Below are 25,277 nucleotides of genomic sequence, written 5' to 3' on the forward strand. Positions count from 1 at the left end.
TCAGGGTAGTGGCCTTCACCACTCCCCCAACCTCAGGGTAGTGGCCTTCACCACTCCCCCAACCTCAGAGTAGTGACCTTCACCACTCCCCCAACCTCAGAGTAGTGGTCTTCACCACTCCCCCAACCTCAGGGTAGTGGCCTTCACCACTCCCCCAACCTCAGGGTAGTGGCCTTCACCCACCACTCCACCAACCTCAGAGTAGTGGCCTTCACCCACCACTCCACCAACCTCAGGGTAGTGACCTTCACTACTCCCCCAACCTCAGGGTAGTGGCCTTCACCACTCCACCAACCTCAGGGCAGTGGCCTTCACTACTCCCCCAACCTCAGGGTAGTGACCTTCACTACTCCACCAACCTCAGGCAGTGGCCTTCACCACTCCCCCAACCTCAGGGTAGTGACCTTCACCCACCACTCCCCCAACCTCAGGGCAGTGGCCTTCACCACTCCCCCAACCTCAAGAGTAGTGGCCTTCACCACTCCCCCAACCTCAGAGTAGTGGCCTTCACCACTCCCCCAACCTCAGAGTAGTGGCCTTCACCACTCCCCCAACCTCAGGGTAGTGGCCTTCACCACTCCCCCAACCTCAGGGCAGTGGCCTTCACCACTCCCCCAACTTCAGGCAGGGGTTTCATCTTTAATGAACATGTTTATTTTTTTCTTCTTCTCAGGATCTGAAGATCAGCCACTTCCTGTAGGGGGACCTGAATGAAGCAGACTTCAACATGACAGTTTAAAAAAAATACACGTTGTAAAACATGTAACACGACCTCAAGGCCAACTATGAGTTCATACCAGAGGACATGCTCAAAAAAAGGGGCTGATCCTAGATCAGCACATCTACTATGAGATGCTTCATGACTATGGGCTTGACCCTGTATTCACACAGCGTCTCTATAGCAGTGCTTATCTAGGATCAGTTGTGACTTTTAGATCATAATGAATAAGATTACTATGAGATGCTTCATGACTATGGCCCAGAGATTGGGGGGGGGGGGGATTATAAATGAACTGCATATAAACCATTTATAATGCTCTTACTCTGACTCATGACGGGCCCTGGTCATGATCGTGACCGGTTGTGCTGTGATGGGTCAAATTTGGGGACCTGAAGAACGTGTTCACAGTGACCCAGACTGGGAGGTTTGACCAGGTCTATGAGGAGCGGATGAAGGACGTGACTCTGAAGTTCATATGGGACATGGATCAACAGCCGAGTGAATGGAGCCTCAGCTCCCTGGCTTCCTCCTCTTTCTCGCCTTTCAGTTCCAACAGCCCTGTGATGGGAGCCTCAGCTCCCTATCTTCCTCCTCCTCCTCGCCTTTCAGTTCCAACCGCCCTGTGATGGGAGCCTCAGCTCCCTGGCTTCCTCCTCCTCCTCGCCTTTCAGTTCCAACAGCCCTGTGATGGGAGCCTCAGTCCCCTGCCTTTCAGTTCCAACAGCCCTGTGATGGGAGCCTCAGCTCCCTGGCTTCCTCCTCCTCCTCGCCTTTCAGTTCCAACAGCCCTGTGATGGGAGCCTCAGCTCCCTGGCATCCTCCTCCTCCTCGCCTTTCAGTTCCAACAGCCCTGTGATGGGATCCTCAGCTCCCTGGCTTCCTCCTCCTCCTCCTCCTCCTCCTCGCCTTTCAGTTCCAACAGCCCTGTGATGGGAGCCTCAGCTCCCTGGCTTCCTCCTCCTCGCCTTTCAGTTCCAACAGCCCTGTGATGGGAGCCTCAGCTCCCTGGCGTCCTTCCAGACTTGGAAGGATGGCAATGCAAGACTACAGTGATGGAAGGGGGGAGACTGCAGCTCTGCTGCCACAATCTACACAGTGGCCATCAGCCATGGACATCAATGTCAATTATCTGTTTAATGTACCAAAACTTGATATCCATTACAGAGAGATACAATACTTTATTAATAATGATAAAGTGCTATCATGTTTTCTGTATGTTCTTTACAATGAGCTGAATGAGGTAGGAATGACAGGCTCAATTCCTGAACCATTATTCTGTTATTCTAAAAATGATCCATCCTTGAAGAGGAAATAAAAGAAACAAAACTGTCAGTCTAATTTCTTTATTTGAATGAATGGTTTATATTTGAGGAATATTGTGCGTGAACGTGAAGGGAGAATTCTTACTGTTTGCGCAGCCCGGAACCAAAGTGACATGGAAATGGAGCTCCCCCGGACACATTGACAGAAGAACACCTTTCTGTTTAGGTTCTCACATGTGTAGCCAGCAAGACCGGTGGCTAAAACTATTTGATCGCATTTTCCGTTTACCTCTCAAACAAGATGGTGAAGAAACGGTCGAGTGAAGATGTGGATGAGTCCAAAACCCACGCGAAGAAAGGAAAAGTATCTGAGACAGCAGAGTTCAATGGAACTGTTTTTAAAGCCATGTTGAAGGAGCCGACCAAGGCAATGAAGGGTGAGTGGCCGTGTTGCTATTCGCTACCGTTAGCTTACTAGCAACCTACAACTTTGCAGTGATAGGATTTAACTCTTTGTTTTAATGTCTGTGTGTTTGTTGCAGAGTGTATGTCAATTATCAACGGTGCTAGTTGTAATTGTCATTGACTATGTCAATACTGAACAACAAATGTTCTCTCTGCACTGCAGGCTTGGATTCATTCGTCACGACGGCGAAGAAGCTGCCATGTCCTGACCTGTATGACGTTGTTGAGGGATACATCAAGATCTCCATGGAGTGTTCTGAGATCTTCAAACTGCTGGAGGGAGACAAGCAGACGGAGAGTGAAGTGTGTAGAGTACAGCATTAGCTTCTGTCAGTCTCCTGTTAACTGGAAATCAGTCATATATATAGTCTATATATATATAGTCTATATATATATAGTCTATATATATATAGTCTATATATATATAGTCTATATATATATATAGTATATATATATAGTCTATATATATATATAGTCTATATATATATATAGTCTATATATATATATAGTCTATATATATATATAGTCTATATATATATATAGTCTATATATATATATATATATAGTATATATAGTCTATATATATATATAGTCTATATATATATATATATATAGTCTATATATATATATAGTATATATATATATATATAGTCTATATATATATATATATATATATAAGTATAAATATATATATATATATATAGTATAAATATATATTTGTAAGTCGCTCTCCAATTTGTAAGTCGCTCTGGATAAGAGCGTCTGCTAAATGACTTAAATGTAAATGTAAATGTAAATATATATATATAATATATATATATATATATATATATAGTAAATATATATATATAATATATATATATATATATATAGTATAAATATATATAGTATATATATATATATATATAGTCTATATAATCAAATCAAAATCAAATTTATTTATATAGCCCTTCGTACATCAGCTGATATCTCAAAGTGCTGTACAGAAACCCAGCCTAAAACCCCAAACAGCAAACAATGCAGGTGTAAAAGCACGGTGGCTAGGAAAAACTCCCTAGAAAGGCCAAAACCTAGGAAGAAACCTAGAGAGGAACCGGGCTATGTGGGGTGGCCAGTCCTCTTCTGGCTGTGCCGGGTAGAGATTATAACAGAACATGACCAAGATGTTCAAATGTTCATAAATGACCAGCATGGTCAAATAATAATAAGGCAGAACAGTTGAAACTGGAGCAGCAGCACAGTCAGGTGGACTGGGGACAGCAAGGAGCCATCATGTCAGGTAGTCCTGGGGCACGGTCCTAGGGCTCAGGTCCTCCGAGAGAGAGAAAGAAAGAGAGAATTAGAGAGAGCATATGTGGGGTGGCCAGTTCTCTTCTGGCTGTGCCGGGTGGAGATTATAACAGAACGTGGCCAAGATGTTCAAATGTTCATAAATGACCAGCATGGTTGAATAATAGTAAGGCAGAACAGTTGAAACTGGAGCAGGAGCATGGCCAGGTGGACTGGGGACAGCAAGGAGTCCTCATGTCAGGTAGTCCTGGGACATGGTCCTAGGGCCCAGGCCAGTTGAAACTGGAGCAGCAGCATGGCCAGGTGGACTGGGGACAGCAAGGAGTCATCATGTCAGGTAGTCCTGGGGCATGGTCCTAGGGCTCAGGTCCTCCGAGAGAGAGAAAGAAAGAGAGAAGGAGAGAATTAGAGAACGCACACTTAGATTTACACAGGACACCGAATAGGACAGGAGAAGTACTCCAGATAAACAAACTGACCCTAGCCCCCCGACACAAACTACTGCAGCATAAATACTGGAGGCTGAGACAGGAGGGGTCAGGAGACACTGTGGCCCCATCCGAGGACACCCCCGGACAGGGCCAAACAGGAAGGATATAACCCCACCCACTTTGCCAAAGCACAGCCCCCACACCACTAGAGGGAAATCTTCAACCACCAACTTACCATCCTGAGACAAGGCCGAGTATAATCAGTCTATATAATCAGGCTATATATATATATATTAGTCTATATAATCAGTCTATATATATATATAGTCTATATATAGTATATATAATCAGTCTATATATATATATATAGTCTATATAATCAGTCTATATAATCAGGCTATATATATATATATATATTAGTCTATATAATCAGTCTATATAATCAGTCTATATATATATATATATAGTCTATATATATATAGTCTATATATATAGTCTATATATATATAGTCTATATATATAGTCTATATAATCAGTCTATATAATCAGTCTATATATATATATATATATAGTCTATATAATCAGTCTATATATATATAGTCTATATATATAGTCTATATAATCAGTCTATATATATATATATATATAGTCTATATAATCAGGCTATATATATATATTAGTCTATATAATCAGGCTATATATATATAAGTCTATATAATCAGTCTATATAATCAGTCTATATATATATATATATAGTCTATATAATCAGTCTATATAATCATTCTATATATATAGTCTATATAATCAGTCTATATATATATATAGTCTATATAATCAGTCTATATATATAGTCTATATATATATATATATATATATTGTCTATATAATCAGTCTATATAATCAGTCTATATATATATAGTCTATATATAGTATATATAATCATTCTATATATATAGTCTATATAATCAGTCTATATATATATAGTCTATATAATCAGTCTATATACGTACACACCATGCACTAATCTGTTAAACATTACATTGTCCTTGTCTCTGTCCAGATGATGTTGATTTTCCAGAGTTTGGAGATGATTCTGCTGCGTACGGCCAGTGATCTCTCTCATTTCAGCATGGTGGGATTCACTATAGTAAAGAAGGCCGTTTCCAGCTATATGAAACTCATACAGACATCCCTACACTCAGAAAACCACAGGTACGTTGGAACATGAAGCAGCTTTTGTTTGAACTAAATAAATATTTTTGTTGTGTGTGTGCGCGCGCGTCTCTCATTCTAACGTAGTGATGTCGTCTCTTCTGGGCCAGGTTTGTCCGTCACTGCCTGAGTTTCCTGTCAGCCATGGTATCCCAGGGAGCAGACACAGCCAGGGAAGTCTTCAGCCACTTCCACTTCACTAAAGGCCTGTCTGCTTTGGCCAAGAGGAAGGATAAGATGGTAAGAGACCTGGTCAGTGTCCATCCTAAATGGCACCCTATTCCCTATATAGTGCACTACTTTTGACCAGGGTCCCATAGGGAATAGGGTGCCATTTGGGACACTCCCTCTGTATGAGGGTTCGGGGCGGCAGGGTAGTCTAGTGGTTAGAGCGTTGGACTAGTAACCGAAAGGTTGCAAGTTCAAACCCCCCCGAGCTGACAAGGTACAAATCTGTCGTTCTGCCCCTGAACAGGCAGTTACTAGACCAGTTAACCCACTGTTCCTAGACCAGTTAACCCACTGTTCCTAGACCAGTTAACCCACTGTTCCTAGACCAGTTAACCCACTGTTCCTAGACCAGTTAACCCACTGTTCCTAGACCAGTTAACCCACTGTTCCTAGACCAGTTAACCCACTGTTACTAGGCCGTCATTGGAAATAAGAATTTGTTCTTAATTAACTGACTTGGCTGGTAAAATAAAGGTAAAATAAAAAAATAGTTGTCTTTAGTGTCGTTGAAAACCCACGGTTGGTTTATAGTTGTCTTTAGTGTCAATAGGAAGAGCTGATCAGGAAAAACTATGTCCCAAAAACTATGTCCCAAAAACTATGTCCCAAAAACTATCCTCCTGAACGTTTGAGCTGATCAGGAAAAACTATGTCCCAAAAACTATGTCCCAAAAACTATGTCCCAAAAACTATGTCCCAAAAACTATGTCCCAAAAACTATGTCCCAAAAACTATGTCCCAAAAACTATGTCCCAAAAACTATGTCCCAACCAGGGCTTGGATTGAGGTTATAATGATGCATCTCTAATGACTGGTATTCTGTGATCTCATTCATCTCTCTCTCTCTCTAGGGTAGACCTGATGTCCGCATGGCTTACACCCAGTTTGCCCTCTCCTTCCTGGTCTCTGGTGACAACGTTACTATTGGACAACTGCTGGAGATGAAAGGTCAGGATTATACTACATCTCAAAATGACAGAAAATACAACAAGACTAATACAAATAAAATAAGCTTGCGAATATAGGCCTGTCTTCCCCTGGTCTGAAGGAGGGTCCTATCTCTACTGTAGGAATATAGGCCTGTCTTCCCCCTGGTCTGAAGGAGGGTCCTATCTCTACTGTAGGAATATAGGCCTGTCTTCCCCTGGTCTGAAGGAGGGTCCTATCTCTACTGTAGGAATATAGGCCTGTCTTCCCCTGGTCTGAAGGAGGGTCCTATCTCTACTGTAGGAATATAGGCCTGTCTTCCCTGGTCTGAAGGAGGGTCCTATCTCTACTGTAGGAATATAGGCCTGTCTTCCCTTGTCTGAAGGAGGGTCCTATCTCTACTGTAGGAATATAGGCCTGTCTTCCCCTGGTCTGAAGGAGGGTCCTATCTCTACTGTAGGAATATAGGCCTGTCTTCCCCTGGTCTGAAGGAGGGTCCTATCTCTACTGTAGGAATATAGGCCTGTCTTCCCCTGGTCTGAAGGAGGGTCCTATCTCTACTGTAGGAATATAGGCCTGTCTTCCCCTGGTCTGAAGGAGGGTCCTATCTCTACTGTAGGAATATAGGCCTGTCTTCCCCTGGTCTGAAGGAGGGTCCTATCTCTACTGTAGGAATATAGGCCTGTCTTCCCCTGGTCTGAAGGAGGGTCCTATCTCTACTGTAGGAATATAGGCCTGTCTTCCCCTGGTCTGAAGGAGGGTCCTATCTCTACTGTAGGAATATAGGCCTGTCTTCCCCTGGTCTGAAGGAGGGTCCTATCTCTACTGTGGGAATATAGGCCTGTCTTCCCCTGGTCTGAAGGAGGGTCCTATCTCTACTGTAGGAATATAGGCCTGTCTTCCCCTGGTCTGAAGGAGGGTCCTATCTCTACTGTAGGAATATAGGCCTGTCTTCCCCTGGTCTGAAGGAGGGTCCTATCTCTACTGTAGGAATATAGGCCTGTCTTCCCCTGGTCTGAAGGAGGGTCCTATCTCTACTGTAGGAATATAGGCCTGTCTTCCCCTGGTCTGAAGGAGGGTCCTATCTCTACTGTAGGAATATAGGCCTGTAGGTCTTCCCCTGGTCTGAAGGAGGGTCCTATCTCTACTGTAGGAATATAGGCCTGTCTTCCCCTGGTCTGAAGGAGGGTCCTATCTCTACTGTAGGAATATAGGCCTGTCTTCCCCTGGTCTGAAGGAGGGTCCTATCTCTACTGTAGGAATATAGGCCTGTCTTCCCCTGGTCTGAAGGAGGGTCCTATCTCTACTGTAGGAATATAGGCCTGTCTTCCCCTGGTCTGAAGGAGGGTCCTATCTCTACTGTAGGAATATAGGCCTGTCTTCCCCTGGTCTGAAGGAGGGTCCTATCTCTACTGTAGGAATATAGGCCTGTCTTCCCCTGGTCTGAAGGAGGGTCCTATCTCTACTGTAGGAATATAGGCCTGTCTTCCCCTGGTCTGAAGGAGGGTCCTATCTCTACTGTAGGAATATAGGCCTGTCTTCCCCTGGTCTGAAGGAGGGTCCTATCTCTACTGTAGGAATATAGGCCTGTCTTCCCCTGGTCTGAAGGAGGGTCCTATCTCTACTGTGGGAATATAGGCCTGTCTTCCCCTGGTCTGAAGGAGGGTCCTATCTCTACTGTAGGAATATAGGCCTGTCTTCCCTGGTCTGAAGGAGGGTCCTATCTCTACTGTAGGAATATAGGCCTGTCTTCCCCTGGTCTGAAGGAGGGTCCTATCTCTACTGTAGGAATATAGGCCTGTCTTCCCCTGGTCTGAAGGAGGGTCCTATCTCTACTGTAGGAATATAGGCCTGTCTTCCCTGGTCTGAAGGAGGGTCCTATCTCTACTGTAGGAATATAGGCCTGTCTTCCCCTGGTCTGAAGGAGGGTCCTATCTCTACTGTAGGAATATAGGCCTGTCTTCCCCTGGTCTGAAGGAGGGTCCTATCTCTACTGTAGGAATATAGGCCTGTCTTCCCCTGGTCTGAAGGAGGGTCCTATCTCTACTGTAGGAATATAGGCCTGTCTTCCCCTGGTCTGAAGGAGGGTCCTATCTCTACTGTAGGAATATAGGCCTGTCTTCCCCTGGTCTGAAGGAGGGTCCTATCTCTACTGTAGGAATATAGGCCTGTCTTCCCCTGGTCTGAAGGAGGGTCCTATCTCTACTGTAGGAATATAGGCCTGTCTTCCCCTGGTCTGAAGGAGGGTCCTATCTCTACTGTAGGAATATAGGCCTGTCTTCCCCTGGTCTGAAGGAGGGTCCTATCTCTACTGTAGGAATATAGGCCTGTCTTCCCCTGGTCTGAAGGAGGGTCCTATCTCTACTGTAGGAATATAGGCCTGTCTTCCCCCTGGTCTGAAGGAGGGTCCTATCTCTACTGTAGGAATATAGGCCTGTCTTCCCCTGGTCTGAAGGAGGGTCCTATCTCTACTGTAGGAATATAGGCCTGTCTTCCCCTGGTCTGAAGGAGGGTCCTATCTCTACTGTAGGAATATAGGCCTGTCTTCCCCTGGTCTGAAGGAGGGTCCTATCTCTACTGTAGGAATATAGGCCTGTCTTCCCCTGGTCTGAAGGAGGGTCCTATCTCTACTGTAGGAATATAGGCCTGTCTTCCCCTGGTCTGAAGGAGGGTCCTATCTCTACTGTAGGAATATAGGCCTGTCTTCCCCTGGTCTGAAGGAGGGTCCTATCTCTACTGTAGGAATATAGGCCTGTCTTCCCCTGGTCTGAAGGAGGGTCCTATCTCTACTGTAGGAATATAGGCCTGTCTTCCCCTGGTCTGAAGGAGGGTCCTATCTCTACTGTAGGAATATAGGCCTGTCTTCCCTGGTCTGAAGGAGGGTCCTATCTCTACTGTAGGAATATAGGCCTGTCTTCCCCTGGTCTGAAGGAGGGTCCTATCTCTACTGTAGGAATATAGGCCTGTCTTCCCCTGGTCTGAAGGAGGGTCCTATCTCTACTGTAGGAATATAGGCCTGTCTTCCCCTGGTCTGAAGGAGGGTCCTATCTCTACTGTAGGAATATAGGCCTGTCTTCCCCTGGTCTGAAGGAGGGTCCTATCTCTACTGTAGGAATATAGGCCTGTCTTCCCCTGGTCTGAAGGAGGGTCCTATCTCTACTGTAGGAATATAGGCCTGTCTTCCCCTGGTCTGAAGGAGGGTCCTATCTCTACTGTAGGAATATAGGCCTGTCTTCCCCTGGTCTGAAAGGGTCCTATCTCTACTGTAGGGTCCCCTGGTCTGAAGGAGGGTCCTATCTCTACTGTAGGAATATAGGCCTGTCTTCCCCTGGTCTGAAGGAGGGTCCTATCTCTACTGTAGGAATATAGGCCTGTCTTCCCCTGGTCTGAAGGAGGGTCCTATCTCTACTGTAGGAATATAGGCTTGTCTTCCCCTGGTCTGAAGGAGGGTCCTATCTCTACTGTAGGAATATAGGCTTGTCTTCCCCTGGTCTGAAGGAGGGTCCTATCTCTACTGTAGGAATATAGGCCTGTCTTCCCCTGGTCTGAAGGAGGGTCCTATCTCTACTGTAGGAATATAGGCCTGTCTTCCCCTGGTCTGAAGGAGGGTCCTATCTCTACTGTAGGAATATAGGCCTGTCTTCCCCTGGTCTGAAGGAGGGTCCTATCTCTACTGTGGGAATATAGGCCTGTCTTCCCCTGGTCTGAAGGAGGGTCCTATCTCTACTGTAGGAATATAGGCCTGTCTTCCCCCTGGTCTGAAGGAGGGTCCTATCTCTACTGTAGGAATATAGGCCTGTCTTCCCCTGGTCTGAAGGAGGGTCCTATCTCTACTGTGGGAATATAGGCCTGTCTTCCCCCTGGTCTGAAGGAGGGTCCTATCTCTACTGTAGGAATATAGGCCTGTCTTCCCCTGGTCTGAAGGAGGGTCCTATCTCTACTGTAGGAATATAGGCCTGTCTTCCCCCTGGTCTGAAGGAGGGTCCTATCTCTACTGTAGGAATATAGGCCTGTCTTCCCCTGGTCTGAAGGAGGGTCCTATCTCTACTGTAGGAATATAGGCCTGTCTTCCCCTGGTCTGAAGGAGGGTCCTATCTCTACTGTAGGAATATAGGCCTGTCTTCCCCTGGTCTGAAGGAGGGTCCTATCTCTACTGTAGGAATATAGGAGGGGTCCTATCTCTACTGTAGGAATATAGGCCTGTCTTCCCCTGGTCTGAAGGAGGGTCCTATCTCTACTGTAGGAATATAGGCCTGTCTTCCCCTGGTCTGAAGGAGGGTCCTATCTCTACTGTAGGAATATAGGCCTGTCTTCCCCTGGTCTGAAGGAGGGTCCTATCTCTACTGTAGGAATATAGGCCTGTCTTCCCCCTGGTCTGAAGGAGGGTCCTGTAGGAATATATCCTATCTCTACTGTAGGAATATAGGCCTGTCTTCCCCTGGTCTGAAGGAGGGTCCTATCTCTACTGTAGGAATATAGGCCTGTCTTCCCCTGGTCTGAAGGAGGGTCCTATCTCTACTGTAGGAATATAGGCCTGTCTTCCCCTGGTCTGAAGGAGGGTCCTATCTCTACTGTAGGAATATAGGCCTGTCTTCTGCCTGGTCTGAAGGAGGGTCCTATCTCTACTGTAGGAATATAGGCCTGTCTTCCCCTGGTCTGAAGGAGGGTCCTATCTCTACTGTAGGAATATAGGCCTGTCTTCCCCCTGGTCTGAAGGAGGGTCCTATCTCTACTGTAGGAATATAGGCCTGTCTTCCCCTGGTCTGAAGGAGGGTCCTATCTCTACTGTAGGAATATAGGCCTGTCTTCCCCTGGTCTGAAGGAGGGTCCTATCTCTACTGTAGGAATATAGGCCTGTCTTGGGTCCTATCTCTACTGTAGGAATATAGGCCTGTCTTCCCCTGGTCTGAAGGAGGGTCCTATCTCTACTGTAGGAATATAGGCCTGTCTTCCCCTGGTCTGAAGGAGGGTCCTATCTCTACTGTAGGAATATAGGCCTGTCTTCCCCTGGTCTGAAGGAGGGTCCTATCTCTACTGTAGGAATATAGGCCTGTCTTCCCCTGGTCTGAAGGAGGGTCCTATCTCTACTGTAGGAATATAGGCCTGTCTTCCCCTGGTCTGAAGGAGGGTCCTATCTCTACTGTAGGAATATAGGCCTGTCTTCCCCTGGTCTGAAGGAGGGTCCTATCTCTACTGTAGGAATATAGGCCTGTCTTCCCCTGGTCTGAAGGAGGGTCCTATCTCTACTGTAGGAATATAGGCCTGTCTTCCCCCTGGTCTGGAGGGTCCTATCTCTACTGTAGGAATATAGGCCTGTCTTCCCCCTGGTCTGAAGGAGGGTCCTATCTCTACTGTAGGAATATAGGCCTGTCTTGGGTCCTATCTCTACTGTAGGAATATAGGCCTGCCTCTCCCTTGTTTGATGATGAAACATTTGATTGGTTGTCAGATTTCCTGCCAGACATTCTAAGCAGTGGACTGAAGGAGGATCGTATCTCCACTGTCAACCTGATTCTGTCTACTCTGCAGACTAAGGTGGGGCCTAATCTCGTTGTCTCGGTGACTTTTCAGGGTAATGAATGAAAATGGGCTGTTTTGTCCGGACGATTAGGAGACGTTTTATCAGGAGGCTGTACATACTTATGACCAGTATTTATAGTGCATTATAACGCGGTATACCTGCAGACTTTAAGGGGTTATAACGTTTACGCTGGGGAGTCGGGAAGCACGTCCCGGGAGTTTATTTAATAAATAAATCAACATAGAACAAGACAAGAAACACAGAATAGAGTACAGACATGAACACTGGAACAGAAACAATAACGCCTGGGGGAAGAACTAACCGGAGAGACAGATTTAGAGAAGGTCATTGGGTAGAAAGAACCAACCGGAGAGACAGATTTAGAGAAGGTCATTGGGTAGGAAGAACCAACCGGAGAGACAGATTTAGAGAAGGTCATTGGGTAGGAAGAACCAAAGGGAGAGACAGATTTAGAGGTCATTGGGCAGGAAGAACCAACCGGAGAGACAGATTTAGAGAAGGTCATTGGGCAGGAAGAACCAACCGGAGAGACAGATTTAGAGAAGGTCATTGAGTAGGAAGAACCAAAGGGAGAGAGACAGATTTAGAGAAGGTCATTGAGTAGGAAGAACCAAAGGGAGAGAGACAGATTTAGGGAAGGTAATCAGGCAGGTTATGGAGTTCCAGGTGAGGCTGATGGGGCGCTGGTGTGCGTCATAATGAGCAGCCTGGTGACCTGGAGCGCCGGAGAGGGAGGACACGTGACAGCGATGTGTTTCCTCTGCTGTAGGTGGTCCAGAGACAAGCCATCAGTAAGACCCAGAAGGTGCGTTTCTTCACTCCGTCTCTCCTGGCCCAGATTGCATCTCTCTACAGGTGGAATGGCATTGTGGATGCAAGCACAGACGACAGCAAGGTAATGGATCTGTCCACTAGTTCTCTCTTTATCTCTCTCTCTCTCTCTCTCTCTCTCTCTCTCTTTATCTCTCTCGCTCTTTCTCTCTCTCTTTATCTCTCTATCTATTTATTTATCTCTGCTCTCTCTTTATTTCTGCTCTCTTTCTCTCTCTCTCTTTATCTCTCTCTCTCTCTCTCTCTCTCTCTCTCTCTCTCTCTTTATCTCTCTCTCTCTCTCTCTCTCTCTTTATCTCTCTCTTTATTTATCTCTGCTCTCTTTATCTCTGCTCTCTCTCTTTATCTCTCTCTCTCTTTATCTCTGCTCTCTTTATCTCTCTCTCTCTTTATTTCTGCTCTCTTTATCTCTGCTCTCTCTCTTTATCTCTCTCTCTTTATCTCTGCTCTCTTTCTCTCTCTCTCTTTATCTCTCTCTCTCTTTATCTCTGCTCTCTTTATCTCTGCTCTCTCTCTTTATCTCTCTCTCTCTTTATCTCTGCTCTCTTTCTCTCTCTCTCTTTATCTCTGCTCTCTTTCTCTCTCTCTCTTTATCTCTCTCTCTCTTTATCTCTGCTCTCTCAATATATCAATTCAATTCAAGGGCTTTATTGGCATGGGAAACATGTGTTAACATTGCCAAAGCAAGTGAGGTAGACAACATACAAAGTGAATATATAAAGTGAAAAACAACAAAAATGAACAGTAAACATTACACATACAGAAGTTTAAAAACAGTAAAGACATTACAAATGTCATATTATTTATATATATATATATATATATATACACAATGTACAAATAGTTAAAGGACACAAGATAAAATAAATAAGCATAAATATGGGTTGTATTTACAATGGTGTTTGTTCTTCACTGGTTGCCCTTTTCTCGTGGCAACAGGTCACAAATCTTGCTGCTGTGATTTCACACTGTGGAATTTCACCCAGTAGATATGGGAGTTTTTCAAAATTGGATTTGTTTTCGAATTCTTTGTGGATCTGTGTGATCTGGGGGAAATATGTATCTCTAATATGGTCATACATTGGGCAGGAGGTTAGGAAGTGCATTTATCTTAATCTCTCTCTTATCTCTGCTCTCTCTTTATCTCTGCTTTTCTCTCTTTATCTCTGCTCTCTCTCTCTGTGTTAGAGCTTTGGGCCAGTAACCGAAAGGTCACTGGTTTGAATCCCGGAGCCGACATGATGATAAATCTGTTGCTGTGCCCTTGAGCAAGGCACTTAACCCTAATCGCCCCAGGGGCTGGACAACGGTGACCCTGGCCGTGACCCCACTCCCTGGGGGTCTATCGAAAGGTCATTGGGATATGCATAAAACACAAATAAGTGTGTAACGGAAATGTGTTTCATGCATATCCCAATGCCCCCCCGATAGACCCCCAGGGAGTGGGGTCACGGCCAGGGTCACCGTTGTCCAGCAACAGATTTTTCATCTTGTCAGCTCCGGGATTCAAACCAGTGACCTTTCGGTATTTAAGTGTGTAAGAGAACAAATATTGGCGCCCCCTAAATTATTCTCACTCACAATCATCACAGAGTCTTGTTTTGAATGTCAATTTCTTCAGATGGCGGAGAACGCAGAGGAAGCAGGGAAGATGGTTGTGAGGAAACTGGTTCACAACTTCCTCCTGAATCTATGCTGCTCCCGGAAACATGGCATCAGTTTCTACGACCCCAGCTTTGGAACGGCTGGCAGGTCAGGCATGAATCTGATGCATCCCGTCTCTCCTCTCTGATCTCTCCTCTCTGATCTCTCTCCTCTATCACTCTGTTCTCTCTCCTCTATCACTCTGTTTTCTCTCTCCTCTATCACTCTGTTCTCTCTCCTCTATCACTCTGTTCTCTCTCCTCTATCACTCTGTTCTCTCTCCTCTATCACTCTGTTCTCTCTCCTCTATCTCTCTGTTCTCTCTCCTCTATCACTCTGTTCTCTCTCCTCTATCACTCTGTTTTCTCTCTCCTCTATCACTCTGTTCTCTCTCCTCTATCACTCTGTTCTCTCTCCTCTATCACTCTGTTTTCTCTCTCCTCTATCTCTCTGTTCTCTCTCCTCTATCACTCTGTTCTCTCTCCTCTATCACTCTGTTTTCTCTCTCCTCTATCACTCTGTTCTCTCTCCTCTATCACTCTGTTCTCTCTCCCGTCTCTCCTCTATCACTCTGTTCTCTCTCCTCTATCACTCTGTTCTCTCTCCCGTCTCTCCTCTCTGTTCTCTCTCCTCTATCACTCTGTTCTCTCTCTATCACTCTGTTCTCTCTCCTCTATCACTCTGTTCTCTCTCCTCTCTGTTCTCTCTCCTCTGTTCTCTCTCCCGTCTCTCCTCTGTCTCTCTGTTCTCTCTCCCGTCTCTCCTCTGTCTCTCTGTTCTCTCTCCCATCTCTCCTCTATCACTCTGTTCTCTCTCTCCTCTATCTCTCTGTTCTCTCTCCTCTATCACTCTGTTCACTCTCCTCTATCACTCTGTTCTCTCTCCCGTCTCTCCTCTCTGTTCTCTCTCCTCTCTGTTCTCTCTCCTCTATCACTCTGTTCTCTCTCCCATCTCTCCTCTATCACTCTGTTCTCTCTCTCCTCTATCTCTCTGTTCTCTCTCCTCTATCACTCTGTTCTCTCTCTCCTCTATCACTCTGTTCTCTCTCCTCTATCTCTCTGTTCTCTCTCCTCTATCACTCTGTTCTCTCTCCTTTATCACTCTGTTCTCTCTCCTCTATCACTCTGTTCTCTCTCCTCTATCACTCTGTTCTCTCTCCCGTCTCTCCTCTATCACTCTGTTCTCTCTCCTCTATCACTCTGTTCTCTCTCCTCTATCTCTCTGTTCTCTCTCCTCTATCACTCTGTTCTCTCTCCTCTATCACTCTGTTCTCTCTCCTCTATCACTCTGTTCTCTCTCCTCTATCACTCTGTTCTCTCTCTCCTCTATCACTCTGTTCTCTCTCCTCTATCACTCTGTTCTCTCTCCTCTATCACTCTGTTCTCTCTCTCCTCTATCACTCTGTTCTCTCTCTCCTCTATCACTCTGTTCTCTCTCCTCTATCACTCTGTTTTCTCTCTCCTCTATCACTCTGTTCTCTCTCCTCTATCACTCTGTTCTCTCTCCTCTATCACTCTGTTCTCTCTCCTCTATCACTCTGTTCTCTCTCCTCTATCACTCTGTTCTCTCTCCTCTCTCTCTGTTCTCTCTCTATCACTCTGTTCTCTCTCCTCTTTATCTCTCCTCGCTCTGTTCTCTCTCTATCACTCTGTTCTCTCTCTATCACTCTGTTCTCTCTCCTCTATCTTTATCTCTCTCTCTCTGTTCTCTGTTCTCTCTATCACTCTGTTCTCTCTCCTCTATCACTCTGTTCTCTCTCCTCTATCACTCTGTTCTCTCTCCTCTATCACTCTGTTCTCTCTCCTCTATCACTCTGTTCTCTCTCCTCTATCACTCTGTTCTCTCTCCTCTATCACTCTGTTCTCTCTCCTCTATCACTCTGTTCTCTCTCCCGTCTCTCCTCTATCACTCTGTTCTCTCTCCTCTATCACTCTGTTCTCTCTCCTCTATCACTCTGTTCTCTCTCCTCTATCTCTCTGTTCTCTCTCCTCTATCACTCTGTTCTCTCTCCTCTATCACTCTGTTCTCTCTCCTCTATCTTTATCTCCTCTCTCTCTGTTCTCTCCTCTATCACTCTGTTCTCTCTCCTCTATCACTCTGTTCTCTCTCCTCTATCACTCTGTTCTCTCTCCTCTATCACTCTGTTCTCTCTCCTCTATCACTCTGTTCTCTCTCCTCTATCACTCTGTTCTCTCTCCCGTCTCTCCTCTATCACTCTGTTCTCTCTCCTCTATCACTCTGTTCTCTCTCCTCTATCACTCTGTTCTCTCTCCTCTATCACTCTGTTCTCTCTCCTCTATCACTCTGTTCTCTCTCCTCTGTTCTCTCCTCTATCACTCTGTTCTCTCTCCTCTATCACTCTGTTCTCTCTCCTCTATCACTCTGTTCTCTCTCCTCTATCACTCTGTTCTCTCTCCTCTATCACTCTGTTCTCTCTCCTCTATCACTCTGTTCTCTCTCCTCTATCACTCTGTTCTCTCTCCTCTATCACTCTGTTCTCTCTCCTCTATCACTCTGTTCTCTCTCCTCCCCTCGCTCTGTTCTCTCCTCTATCACTCTGTTCTCTCTCCTCTATCACTCTGTTCTCTCTCCTCTATCACTCTGTTCTCTCTCCTCCCCTCGCTCTGTTCTCTCCTCTATCACTCTGTTCTCTCTCTATCACTCTGTTCTCTCTCTCTGTTCTCTCTATCACTCTGTTCTCTCTCTCTGTTCTCTCTCTCTGTTCTCTCTCTCTGTTCTCTCTCTCTGTTCTCTCACTCTGTTCTCTCTATCACTGTTCTCTCTATCACTCTGTTCTCTCTATCACTGTTCTCTCTATCACTCTGTTCTCTCTCTCTGTTCTCTCTCTATCACTCTGTTCTCTCTCTCTGTTCTCTCTATCACTCTGTTCTCTCTCTATCACTCTGTTCTCTCTCCTCTTTATCTCCCCTCGCTCTCCTCTCTGTTCTCTCTTCTCTATCTCTCTCCCATCTTTTCTTCTCTGTTCTCTCTCCTCTATCTCTTTCCCATCTCTCATTCTCTCGGTTCTCTCTGTACTAGCTCCTCTCTGTTCTCTCTCCTTCCATCTCTCCTCTCTCCCCTCTCTCTTCCCTTTCTCCATCACCCCCCTGAAGTTGTTGTGTGTCTCTACAGTAGACAGACCTGAAGTTGTTGTGTGTCTCTACAGTAGACACAGACCTGAAGTTGTTGTGTGTCTGTACAGTAGACATAGACCTGAAGTGTTTGTTGTGTGTCTGTCTTCTGTCCAGGGCTGGTAACATTGTGCTACTGCAGTTTGTGGTGGGGCTGAAGCAGGCTACAGAGGACGACCTGGTGTCTGATCTGATGGTCAACATACTGAGGGTCAGTCCTGACATCTTGCCCAGGTTCTTCAAGGAGACACAGTACTCCTTCATCCCTCGCCTCAAATCTGCCTGGACGGACAACATCACTCTGCTCAAGAAGGTTTTTAATAAACTCTTTGTTTCCTTGTATTATTGTGTTTTTTTTTCTAAAGTTATTTCGTTTACGTTTCAAACCTCGGGGACAGTTCTGTCTGTAAAGTTGACAACAACAACAACAACAACAACAACAACAAGCTGTATTCTATCAGACGCGACCGGGCGCAGGGGCGAGGCGAACAGAAATCAACAAAACAAAATGTCAATCTTACAACAACGTCACAATTTTTATTTTTATTTTTTATTTAACTAGGCAAGTCAGTTAAGAACAAGTTCTTATTTTCAATGACGGCCTAGGAACAGTGGGTTAACTGGTCTAGGAACAGTGGGTTAACTGGTCTAGGAACAGTGGGTTAACTGGTCTAGGAACAGTGGGTTAACTGGCCTAGGAACAGTGGGTTAACTGGTCTAGGAACAGTGGGTTAACTGGTCTAGGAACAGTGGGTTAACTGGCCTAGGAACAGTGGGTTAACTGGTCTAGGAACAGTGGGTTAACTGGCCTAGGAACAGTGGGTTAACTGGTCTAGGAACAGTGGGTTAACTGGTCTAGGAACAGTGGGTTAACTGGTCTAGGAACAGTGGGTTAACTGGTCTAGGAACAGTGGGTTAACTGGTCTAGGAACAGTGGGTTAACTGGTCTAGGAACAGTGGGTTAACTGGCCTATGAACAGTGGGTTAACTGGCCTATGAACAGTGGGTTAACTGGTCTAGGAACAGTGGGTTAACTGGTCTAGGAACAGTGGGTTAACTGGTCTAGGAACAGTGGGTTAACTGGTCTAGGAACAGTGGGTTAACTGGTCTAGGAACAGTGGGGTTAACTGGTCTAGGAACAGTGGGGTTAACTGGTCTAGGAACAGTGGGGTTAACTGGTCTAGGAACAGTGGGGTTAACTGGTCTAGGAACAGTGGGTTAACTGGTCTAGGAACAGTGGGGTTAACTGGTCTAGGAACAGTGGGTTAACTGGTCTAGGAACAGTGGGTTAACTGCCTGTTCAGGGGGCAGAATGACAGATTTTCACCATGTCAGCTCGGGGGTTTGAACTTGCAACCTTCCAGTTACTAGTCCAACGCTCGAACCACTAGGAAACGCTGCCGCCTCTACACTCTTACCACTAGGCTACACTGCCACCTCTACACTCTAACCACTAGGCTACCCTGCCGCCTCTACACTCTAACCACTAGGCTACCTGCCTCCTCTACACTCTAACCACTAGGCTACCTGCCACCTCTACACTCTAACCACTAGGCTACCCTGCCGCCTCTACACTCTAACCACTAGGCTACCCTGCCGCCTCTACACTTTAACCACTAGGCTACCCTGCCGCCTCTACACTCTAACCACTAGGCTACCCTGCCGCCTCTACACTCTAACCACTAGGCTACCTGCCACCTCTACACTCTAACCACTAGTCTACCCTGCCGCCTCTACACTCTAACCACTAGGCTACCTGCCGCCTCTACACTCTAACCACTAGGCTACCCTGCCGCCTCTACACTCTAACCACTAGGCTACCTGCCTCCTCTACACTCTAACCACTAGGCTACCCTGCCTCCTCTACACTCTAACCACTAGGTTACCCTGCCGCCTCTACACTCTAACCACTAGGCTACATGCCGCCTCTACACTCTAACCACTAGGCTACCTGCCTCCTCTACACTCTAACCACTAGGCTACCTGCCGCCTCTACACTCTAACCACTAGGCTACCCTGCCGCCCTACACTCTAACCACTAGGCTACCTGCCTCCTCTACACTCTAACCACTAGGCTACCTGCCTCCTCTACACTCTAACCACTAGGCTACCCTGCCTCCTCTACACTCTAACCACTAGGCTACCTGCCTCCTCTACACTCTAACCACTAGGCTACCCTGCCGCCTCTACACTCTAACCACTAGGCTACCCTGCCGCCCCAAATTGTCTGTCCCTTGTCTGTCAATCACAGGCACTGTCATTTTGACCGCTGACTACCACTCTATCCTGTCTTCTCAGATCTACGAGTCTCAGCCAGAGGTGTCCAAGGCCTTCCAGACCAGAGAGGTTGTCCCTCTGCCCCGCCTCCTGTCCATGGTGCTGGTGACATCACTTCCTCCCGTCTGTAACAAGGCCTTCTTCACGCAGGGCATCAACGTGAGTTGACAACATTGTTCTAGAATAATGGCTATTTAATTAACAGACTTGTCACTTTTGGTGATGAAAAATGTTGCCCAACGTTTCCCAGTGCTGGGCCGTTTACCCATCTTTCCTCTCGTGCGCCTGTCCCAGTTTACCCATCTTTCCTCTCGTGTGCCTGTCCCAGTTTACCCATCTTTCCTCTCGTGTGCCTGTCCCAGTTTACCAACGCGGTGGTACAGCACACGACCCTGTCCCTCATGTCGTTCCTTCTGAAGAGAGCTCAGGGGAACATAGAGTTGTGTCTGGACCGCTCTGTGTGGCTCGCCTCTGATCTCTACACACCAGCCACCATGCAGGACTTCACACAGCAGTACAGGGAGGCACTCGGCAAGGTAACACACAGGACCTCACACAGCAGTACAGGGAGATAACATATAGGACATCACACATCAGTACAGGGAGATAACATACAGGACCTCACACAGCAGTACAGGGAGATAACATATAGGACATCACACAGCAGTACAGGGAGATAACACACAGGACCTCACACATCAGTACAGGGATATAACATATAGGACATCACACAGCAGTACAGGGAGATAACACACAGGACCTCACACAGCAGTACAGGGAGATAACACACAGGACATCACACATCAGTACAGGGATATAACATACAGGACATCACACAGCAGTACAGGGAGATAACACACAGGACATCACACAGCAGTACAGGGAGATAACACACAGGACCTCACACAGCAGTACAGGGAGATAACACACAGGACATCACACAGCAGTACAGGGAGATAACATACAGGACATCACACAGCAGTACAGGGAGATAACACACAGGACCTCACACAGCAGTGGACCAGGAGATAGGACACAGGACCTACAGCAGTACTGTGGAGATACACACAGGACCTGGACCACAGCAGTACAGTGGATATAGGACATGTGGACATCACACAGCAGTACTGTGGACCTACTGTAGGACTGTGGACCTACTGTAGGACTGTGGACCTACTGTAGGACTGTGGACCTACTGTAGGACTGTGGACCTACTGTAGGACTGTGGACCTACTGTAGGACTGTGGACCTACTGTAGGACTGTGGACCTACTGGGTTAGACAACACAGTCGACCTCCAAGCTACTAAACTAAATGCAGTGTTGCCCATGTAGATCCGATGATGACCAGCTTTTATCTGACTGAATGACCACTCTGATTGGATGACCACTCTGACTGAATGACCACTCTGATTGGATGACCACTCTGATTGAATGACCACTCTGACTGAATGACCACTCTGATTGGATGACCACTCTGATTGGATGACCACTCTGATTGGATGACCACTCTGATTGGATGACCACTCTGACTGAATGACCACTCTGATTGGATGACCACTCTGATTGGATGACCACTCTGACTGAATGACCACTCTGATTGGATGACCACTCTGATTGGATGACCACTCTGACTGGATGACCACTCTGATTGGATGACCTGAATGACAACTGAACTCGGAGGGGGGGGGCGTCCGTGTTCTCTCCGTAGGTTCTACCGGACATGACCAGCATCGTGTCCAAATGGCAGTCACTGACCAAGAAGGAGACAGGAGGGAAGGAAAGGAAGAAGGAAGGAGGAGATGTCAAAGAGGACGCGACTAAAGTTGAACAACCCGGTAGATGTCTTACAGTACTAATATATTTACAGTCCGTGGAATGTTCTCTTCTTTAAATTATACTTATAACTCTCTTTATACATCTTTGAAATAAATAGTCCTTAACCAATATGGTATTTTTCCTCGTTTCTATATTGTCCCGACTATAACTCTCTTTAGTTGAACATGGGGTGACTAACTGACTCTCCTGTCTCTCCCATCTATCTGTCTGTCTCTCCTGTCTGTCTCTTCCTGTGCGTCTGTCTGTCTCTCTTCTGTCTCTCCTATCTATCTGTCTGTCTCTACTGTCTCTCCCATCTTTCTGTCTCCTATCTGTCTGTCTGTCTCTCCTGTCTCTCTCTTCCCGTGATGTTGTCTGTCTCTCCTGTCTCTCCCATCTATCTGTCTGTGTTTCCCATCTGTCTGTCTCTCCTGTCTGTCTCTCCTGTCTGTCTGTCTCTCCCATCTATCTGTCTGTGTCTCCCATCTGTCTGTCTCTCCTGTCTCTCCTGTCTGTCTCTCCTGTCTGTCTCTCCCGTCTGTCTGTCTCTCCTGTCTCTCCCATCTATCTGTCTGTGTTTCCCTTCTGTCTGTCTCTCCTGTCTGTCTCTCTTCCCCGTGCGTCTGTCTGTCTCTCCTGTCTCTCCCATCTATCTGTCTGTGTTTCCCATCTGTCTGTCTCTCCTGTCTGTCTCTCCTGTCTGTCTCTCTTCCCGTGCGTCTGTCTGTCTCTCCCGTCTGTCTCCTCCAGCCCTGTCAGGCCCCGAGTCTCCAGAGGTCATCGTCCTGAAAGCCCTCATCCTCCAGGTCATGTGTCTCTACCAGAAAGTAGTGCCTCACCTGGTTAGCCAGAGCAAGTTTGACTTCAGCAAGCTGCTCAAAGGTACTGCTCTATAAACTCTATGGATGGACAATCGATCCATCGATTGATCGATGATTCATTGATTGATTCATTGATTGATTCATTGATTGATTGATTGATTGATTGATTCATTGATTGATTGATTGATTCATTGATTCATTCATTGATTGATTGATTCATTGATTGATTCATTGATTGATTGATTCATTGATTGATTCATTGATTCATTGATTGATTGATTCATTGAATGATTGATTCATTGATTGAATGATTGATTCATTGATTGCTCTGTTGCTCTTTATTAGTCCTGTTAAAAAATATGGAAGTTTTCTTCTTGATGTGCTAACAGAATGTTAAAAACTATGAATTTGCTTTACATTGTGTTACCACACTTAAAGACAACTTCCACGTTATCTCGTCATTCTGAGGATCCGTACGGCCTTCCAAAAGGCCTGGGGAAATCATCCACTGATTGTGTCCGTTTTAACGGTATCGTATTTGGTCTCTCTTCAGGTATCGTGTCAGAGAAAGGTATGAGAGAGGAGGTCCATCCAGTCCTTCAACACCAGATATTACAACTGGCCCTGGACCTGCCGGCCAGCAAGTTCTCTTGGTTCAGAGTTCAGGTGAGATGCTTATAGACTGGGTTCAGAGTTCAGGTGAGATGGTTATAGACTGGGTTCAGAGTTCAGGTGAGATGATTATAGACTGGGTTCAGAGTTCAGGTGAGATGCTTATAGACCGGGTGTGTTTGATGTTATCACCTGGTTCAGGGGAGCTTCGAGACCAGCAAGTTGTCCTGGTTCAGGGGATCTTCTAGACCAGCAAGTTGTCCTGGTTCAGGGGAGCTTCTAGACCAGCAAGTTGTCCTGGTTCAGGGGAGCTTCTAGACCAGCAAGTTGTCCTGGTTCAGGGGAGCTTCTAGACCAGCAAGTTGTCCTGGTTCAGGGGATCTTCTAGACCAGCAAGTTGTCCTGGTTCAGGGGATCTTCTAGACCAGCAAGTTGTCCTGGTTCAGGGGAGCTTCTAGACCAGCAAGTTGTCCTGGTTCAGGGGAGCTTCTACACCAGCAAGTTGTCCTGGTTCAGGGGAGCTTCTAGACCAGCAAGTTGTCCTGGTTCAGGGGAGCTTCTAGACCAGCAAGTTGTCCTGGTTCAGGGGATCTTCTAGACCAGTAAGTTGTCCTGGTTCAGGGGATCTTCTAGACCAGCAAGATGTCTTGGTTCAGGGGATCTTCTAGACCAGCGAGTTGTCCTGGTTCAGAGTTCAGGTGAGATGGTTATAGACTGGGTTCAGGGTTCAAGTGAGATGGTTATAGACCGGGTTCAGGGTTCAGGTGAGATGATTATAGACTGGGTTCAGAGTTCAGGTGAGATGCTTATAGACTGGGTTCAGAGTTCAGGTGAGAATGGAACAGACTGTTAGTGGTATATTTAATATATTCTATAAGGAGCATGGAACAGACTGTTAGTGGTATGTTTAATATCCCCTATAAGGAGCATGGAACAGACTGTTAGTGGTATGTTTAATATCCCCTATAAGGAGCATGGAACAGACCAGGGGTTGAACTGTCTGCTGTCTCCTAGAGTGGCTGGAAAGACTGTGAGATTTAATATACATAGGGCATGGAACAGACTGTTTGATATTTTAATATATTCTATAAGGAACATGAACAGACTGTTAGGGGTATATTTAATATATTCTATTGCATGGAACTCCCTGTTATTGATATGTTTAATATCACCTAGAGGGCTGGAACAGACCAGGGGCAACTGTCTGCTGTCGCCAGAGGGCACCGGGCTGTGACGCCAGAGGGAAATGTGAGACTATGGAAACAGAGGGCACCGGGTTTTGAGCCAAGTGGGAACATGGGCTGTGGGGTCAGGGGGCACCGGGCTGTGACGCCAGAGGGCACCGGGCTGTGACGCCAGAGGGCACCGGGCTGTGACGCCAGAGGGCACCGGGCTGTGACGCCAGAGGGCACCGGGCTGTAAACGCGAGAGGGCTGTAAACGCGAGAGGGCTGTAAACGCGAGAGGGCTGTAAACGCGAGAGGGCTGTAGACGCGAGAGGGCTGTGACGCGAGAGGGCTGTGACGCCAGAGGGCTGTGACGCCAGAGGGCTGTGACGCCAGAGGGCTGTGACGCCAGAGGGCTGTGACGCCAGAGGGCTGTGACGCCAGAGGGCTGTGACGCCAGAGGGCTGTGACGCCAGAGGGCTGTGACGCCAGAGGGCTGTGACGCCAGAGGGCTGTGACGCCAGAGGGCTGTGACGCCAGAGGGCTGTGATTCATATCATAGGCCTTAAGAGTACTGTAGTGCTCTTTTTACTTGTACACAATATAGGGGGCAGGGCGGGACGATCCAGCTAAGGGCCCACCGCCCTACAGCGCCCCGACACACCCCACTCAGCTTTAGGATCTTACGTTAATTATTGGTTTCAGGTGTGTTAGGCCGAAGCCAGAGTGGCAACCTCAGTCCTGACCTGGGAAGACCCCCAGGACTGACCAGCCCAGTAGCTAGGGATGACCTGAAGAGGTATCTCCCCTGACATGGGCATGTTGTCATTACAGACTCCTTTAGTCGTTCCATATAGGGCATCCAAACCTTATGAAAGTTGCACAGTGTACCCTTAATC

The 25,277-nt window shown here is 46.6% G+C and overlaps 1 protein-coding gene across 1 annotated transcript in view; it reads left to right on the forward strand.

The window, feature by feature from the left end:
* The first annotated feature begins 2,167 nt into the window (after positions 1 to 2,167).
* urb1 (URB1 ribosome biogenesis homolog) overlaps positions 2,168 to 25,277 on the forward strand; it is an 80,209-nt gene continuing 57,099 nt past the window's right edge. The window contains exons 1-14 of the mRNA XM_046313774.1: positions 2,168 to 2,420; positions 2,612 to 2,751; positions 5,230 to 5,381; positions 5,492 to 5,621; positions 6,464 to 6,560; positions 11,989 to 12,074; positions 12,851 to 12,976; positions 14,534 to 14,664; positions 17,805 to 18,000; positions 19,986 to 20,123; positions 20,327 to 20,500; positions 21,674 to 21,800; positions 22,531 to 22,662; positions 23,155 to 23,267. Of these exons, the coding sequence (XP_046169730.1) occupies positions 2,285 to 2,420; positions 2,612 to 2,751; positions 5,230 to 5,381; positions 5,492 to 5,621; positions 6,464 to 6,560; positions 11,989 to 12,074; positions 12,851 to 12,976; positions 14,534 to 14,664; positions 17,805 to 18,000; positions 19,986 to 20,123; positions 20,327 to 20,500; positions 21,674 to 21,800; positions 22,531 to 22,662; positions 23,155 to 23,267 (1,878 nt within the window). The 5' untranslated portion in view covers positions 2,168 to 2,284. The remainder of the gene's footprint in view (positions 2,421 to 2,611; positions 2,752 to 5,229; positions 5,382 to 5,491; positions 5,622 to 6,463; positions 6,561 to 11,988; positions 12,075 to 12,850; positions 12,977 to 14,533; positions 14,665 to 17,804; positions 18,001 to 19,985; positions 20,124 to 20,326; positions 20,501 to 21,673; positions 21,801 to 22,530; positions 22,663 to 23,154; positions 23,268 to 25,277) is intronic.

This window comes from Oncorhynchus gorbuscha, linkage group LG19 (genome assembly GCF_021184085.1).
Source record: "Oncorhynchus gorbuscha isolate QuinsamMale2020 ecotype Even-year linkage group LG19, OgorEven_v1.0, whole genome shotgun sequence".
Lineage (NCBI taxonomy): Eukaryota > Metazoa > Chordata > Actinopteri > Salmoniformes > Salmonidae > Oncorhynchus > Oncorhynchus gorbuscha.